The 5,701-nt window shown below is 34.7% G+C and overlaps 1 protein-coding gene across 1 annotated transcript; it reads right to left on the minus strand.

Moving 5' to 3' along the window:
- Nucleotides 1-1,351: 1,351 nt before the first annotated feature.
- PTH (parathyroid hormone) lies at nucleotides 1,352-4,517 on the minus strand. The gene is made up of 3 exons (XM_035329241.1): nucleotides 3,833-4,517; nucleotides 2,577-2,667; nucleotides 1,352-1,763 (listed from the first exon to the last, which is right to left on the minus strand). The coding sequence occupies exons 2-3, from the start codon at nucleotides 2,660-2,662 to the stop codon at nucleotides 1,490-1,492; spliced, it is 360 nt and encodes a 119-aa protein (XP_035185132.1). The 5' UTR covers nucleotides 2,663-2,667; nucleotides 3,833-4,517; the 3' UTR covers nucleotides 1,352-1,489.
- Nucleotides 4,518-5,701: the final 1,184 nt, after the last annotated feature.

Here is a 5,701-nt window from a genome sequence, read left to right on the forward strand (position 1 = left end):
TACGTTAATAAAAGTACAGCCTAGATTATGAACTAGTTATGAGTACCTTTCTAGCCTCCGGCAGATTGCATTTATATTTGTAATTATTTATGAGTTTTTCACTAGATTCCCCAAGGTGTGCTAGGCATCAAACAAACAAGAAGTGATATGGGAACACACAGATGCTTTGGCAGTAATTTAGAGCAGCAATTCATCTAGGTTTGAATTCTGGCAATGGCAAGTTTGGAGGAAACTGACATTACTCCTACTGAGAAAATGCTCTTGTTAGTCAGAAATGGTTGAGCTCCTAAGCACATATTTGTATATACCATTCAAAATAATTTTGTATTTGCTGCTTTTTTTTTTTTTTTAATATTACTGTTACCATCATTGTTTTTTTCCCATCTGTATTTTTGTCCAATTCTTTCTGAATCCTGCTCAGAGTTTTTATGTATTGTATCTGTTTCTTGTACCAGATGTTGATTTCTACATATTAATTTTCATTTCAGGGATTTAACAAACTGTGATCCCAATTTTATAAAAGTGTACATGTGAAATAAGTAATTTTATTTATGAGAGCCACTGGTCTCACAAACAAACATTACTTACCCATGAGACCTAAACACAATATGCAGAAATTCGTAGATAGATAGTTTATAGACTGAAGGAGGGACAAACGTAAGTATTGCAACATCTTTGTTTCAATTGTGATTATCTAGCGTAGAATCATTCCCAGTTCTATAGTTAGGGGCATGAATAAATATGTGCTACCATCTCTGCTTCCACGGTTTCTGCAATTATGGGTTGTCATTCTTCAAAAGACGGGAAATTAATCAAACCTTCCCTTCATTTCTGTATTTTGCAAAATTCCATTCTTCTATTTCATACAGAACTTGTTTTAATTTTATTTCATTCTACTTTAGTCCTAAGCTTTGATTTCCTGCTTCTATTTTTCATGTTTGCTGTCTTTAATCCGAAATTATTATCATACAGCTTTTGCTATGCAGTTGAACTTCATCTGGTTTTAGGCCTTCTTCTGAAAATAAATGTGGATTTAAGTTTACATATTTTCATTAGTACAAAATTAAAATTTAAACCTAGGCCAAATGCATTTATACATTGTTGATTAACAGGGCAAGTAGACCTAGTGATTACAGACAAATGCTCTATATGTAAGGGTGGTAGAACTGGTCTTAAATGATTTTTAGCTTTCGTATGGTGTTGTTTGTTTGTTTGTTTTTAATTTCCCTGGAAATTTGTAAGGTATATTAGCTATTTAAAAGATACCTAGACATTAGCAGCAATGGTCATGGGTGGCCTTTAATTCCTTTTTTTTTTTTTTTTTTTTTTTTTTTTTTCTGTGAAATGCCTAACTCAGTGGGGCTACAGTCTTGAAAGGAGCCTTTAATCCTTATTTTAGTTTAAATAAATAATAATAAACTGCCCTATTTGATCAGTGATCTACAGACACATGCTTACTTGGACAGATATAATGCTCTTGGTCTTTTCATTATGGCTTTGCTTTAAAGAGTACATCCATGTAAGCTTTGTCCAGATTGATGTTTTTTTTCTGCCCTGGTGCCCGCAAGTTCTCAGGGAGCAGCCTCCGACTTCTTATCTCCCCCAGGACAATATCATCCTTGTTTCGAGGCCCCTGGGTCCTAGCATCCTCAAGGGCACTGTGCACATCCTGCAGTTTCATCTGAAGCCAGTCCTGTCTTTCCACGGTGTGTCGATGCTCTCCGAGGTTATGCATTAATTGCATCTCACTCACTGATCTTTTCCTGAAAGAAAGGAAAGCAAAGGAACAGGTGCAGAGTCTTTTTGAATTTGTGATTTTCTCTCAAAACCCGGGCTTGGGAATTTTTTAACATTCAGCAATACAGAGCTGTACAACCTTCCTTTCTAATTTGTAGGAGATAGAATAACATCTGGAGAAGAGAAGAAAGGTGGATGGTAATTTGTTAATGACAATAGGTATATTAGTCAGAAGGCATCAAAAATGGCAAGTAGTCCGGTTCTATGACAATAGTGTTTTTATATTTTTAATTTATTTTATCTATTGTAGTTGAGCTTAGGGCTTACGTGGCAAGAGTTAACTGATTAATAAAATTATGGTATTTGTTCAGAGTACTCTTCTGTGAACACTAGAGTTAAGGAAGCATGGTTTCCTGTGGATTTGTATCTCAATGCTGATTGATGTTAGTGCCCACAGGTGAGGTCCAGCTAGACTCTTGCACATTAAGAAAGATGTTTTCCTATATAGGATCCCCCAAAAATCTAATCAGAATCATTAAGGTTGTAAAAGACCTCCAAGATTATCTGCTCCATCTGTCCCCAGTGATCTTCCTAAGAGAACACTTACATGACTTTTTTTCCCCCACTATTTTCAAAAAATGTTTAAGAACTCTGTGTATGAGACGTCTAGAAGACGCTGTATCTAGAAGACAGTGTTTGGCTGGCTGGGCCAAGGGGTTCAAAAACAAGGACAGAAAGCCTGACATACACATAAACTTACATACAGACAAACTGACCGTCTTCTCAAGAACAGCTAACATTATCCTGCAAAATTTATAAGTGTATAACAATGTACTTACATCACTGGTCTTCCATCAGAGTTTGTAAAAAAGCATATGGCATATAAGATCATTGTAGTCTCAGCCAGATTTATTATAGAAGTCATTTCGTCTGCAAAGATAGTAATTAATACATGTATAAATCTGTATTTCAGGTAATTACTGTTCTAAAAAAGAAAGGTTGAAGAAGGACGTCAGAGAAGTGACTTTAAAAACATTCTTCTCATGAAATGGGTTAGAGCCAGGAATGCAACAGCATTTAGTTCTGTACTAAGTTTTGTGAATAACTTACCGTATCTTTGTAGGCAAGTCTAAAAACCTCTGTCAGCCTTAACTGCTCTGCATCATCCTCATCTAGGTACCCATGTTTTCAATAACTGGCTGAAAAGCGCTGTGTCCTTTTAGTACCATTTTTTATCATTTATACATGATATGCTCTAAGTTTATTGAAATACTTATGTATAGCTATGCAAGTGAAAAGTTTTGTTCTTTTAGCTATTTCTTTTGTGTCATCTAGCTGCATTTTCTTTAGAATGAAGAGGCTGTCACTCTTCTTGACAATTTTGCATAGTGACATATCTCTACTGAGTTATTTCATTCTCCATTTAATAGAGAATCTCACAATAATCTTACAATAGAGAAATGAGAATTAAGCCCCGCATATTTTCATTGTAAGTCCTGCCTTGCCAGTATGATTTCCACTCTGCTTTGTACATCATGAGCAATATTTCTGCTTGGTTTGTACTTGAAGAATATTAATTGATGATGCTACAACAAGCAGGTATGACACGGACAAAATTTCAGTTTCCAGTTTGGATTTTCAGTATTGACAGCCAGAAAAGGCTTTTTTTTTTTTTTTTTTTTTTTTTTTTTCCTAGAGCTTAAGAAATTTGATAGACAGTAACATAAACATAAGAAATATAAAACTCCAGAATACCATTCTTGCAATATTTTCTGCAGTTTCACATTAGGTCAGAAAAGCATTTACTACATGGCATCTTACATGATAGAATGAATGTGGTCCTAGGAGTCCATATAAGTCAATATTAAAAATTTGGATTCACTTCAAGGTATTTCTAGCTTACTGTCTCAAACTTCTGCATTTCAAACATACAGTTCAGATAATAAAACAGTTTGATCTTACATACATTCAATTTATCTATAAGATACTATTTTTAAGTCTGAAAAGAAGCTAAAGTAAAAGCTGAATAATGCATCAATGATAAAATCTTCTAGATAAGTCTTCTAGCGAACTTGGAAATAAAATATATACTTACCAGATACTATCTTAAACAGATTGCTCGTTTGGGTATGCCGGCAGATGTCTGTCTCTTGATGTCAAGTATATTTAAAGACTACTGAATTGGTTTAGTGGACTCCTTAAATGTAACTCTAAAGTAGAGCTTCTAAGTAACTTAGAAGCCCTTTTATTGTCTCAGTTGATGTCACTCTCAACACACCCTCCTGACCCTCTTGTACCCACCCTCAGATGCTTTTGTTAATTTGGCATTTACAGGGAAAAGACAGGTCTCAGCGAAAAAGTATCCTTGGTAGCTGTGAAGAAGTTGAACTTTTAAATTCAAGTCACCCATTACTCAACGATTTGTGCCCAAGACAGTGTGATCTCTGAAGCTGGTTGGAAGGATTTGCAGAGAAAGCTTTGTGATGTTAACTGCAGGCAGTGGACCAGTGATCTACAAATACAAGATAAAAAAATTTAAAAAGCTAATATGTGTAATAGTTGTGGAAAATAAGAATAGTTATAAGAATAGGTAACTGACACTTTAGGTCAGATTCCACATTTCTTTGTGAAATATACCGAAGAGGAGCAGAAGCCCTGAGATGATAGAAGGTCATGTTTTTAATGAGAAACTGATGGTACTGAAAAGTTATTAAAATACAGTGTTAGAACCCCATTGTCCTGTTTATCTACACTTATGGATATAGCTGAATCACTCAAATGTGTTAGATAAAGTTGAGGCATTTGAAGAGGCTGTGATATAAATTAGTACTTTAAAAATTTTGGCAGAGAAATAAAGAACTCTGCCTACATTCTAAGAAGTAAAACGTGTAAATAATACTATCCCATATGTATGAATAAAGACTATTTTTGGCTGCATGATAGTTTTCCTGCAGTAGATGCTTCTTCTGGTTTCTAGCCCATTTAATCAGAAAAAAAAATGTTTACGTCTGCACACTTTAACACACCATTTGGAAGCTATCATTGTTTTTACAGTGAATACTGTTTAGATTATGCTATCTATATACCTGTAGTATTTCACAAAAAGGCAGAACAGATATTTTATACTACTGAATTGCAAAAATGGTATTGTCATGGGAAAAGGAAGGAAACACGGAAGCTCCAAAACAAATCTAAAAAGACTTCATGGTTCCCTCAGTAAATAGTAATCTGAGAAGTAAAGAAACAATACACTTAAACAAGTTCAAGAGATCAGGATAGAGCTGGCTTCCAGTATTAATCAGTTGTCAATATCCTTCTACCTACACAAAAAAGAAAGCATACGGAGGTTTATGGGGATGATATATTTTCTTAAGAGATTTATATCCACTTCAGCCACTAACAGTGCTAACCTGAAGGCTTTAGTGACTCAACATATAGCATGGGCATGGCATTAAAAAAAATGTTTTCGTATAATTTGGTAGCAACAGATAATGAAAATGGGCAATGAGCCATTAAGGACAATTGCAAAATGAGTATTAACAAACCTGAGCTGCAGATGTTATTCTTTCTGTTGAAGTTGCACACCTTACAATGCACATGTAAAGTTGAAAGAGACCCCAGGCTGGAGCCTTGAATAAAAATGAGACAGAGAAAGCACCAGAGTATATTGCAATTGAAAATACTTTATTGACTTCAGACAGCTTAGAGTCTATTAGTGCAGATGCCCTTAAGATGTAATTTTAGCTGGCTGATTTGTTGCGTAACTAGTCTTTATAGCAACTCTGAAATAGGATTGCTTATTCAATGTCATTTTTATTCAAAGGTACTAAATAGGTTGTACCCAAAATCTCAAGCAAAGATTGCTAAACTTGATCCTTTGAAGGCACTTGAATGTGAAAAAATATAGAAGACAAATTAGAACTGCAACATTTTCCTTGAATGAGGGAAGATACAAAAATAATAA

Source organism: Oxyura jamaicensis, chromosome 5 (assembly GCF_011077185.1).
Source record: "Oxyura jamaicensis isolate SHBP4307 breed ruddy duck chromosome 5, BPBGC_Ojam_1.0, whole genome shotgun sequence".
Classification (NCBI taxonomy): domain Eukaryota; kingdom Metazoa; phylum Chordata; class Aves; order Anseriformes; family Anatidae; genus Oxyura; species Oxyura jamaicensis.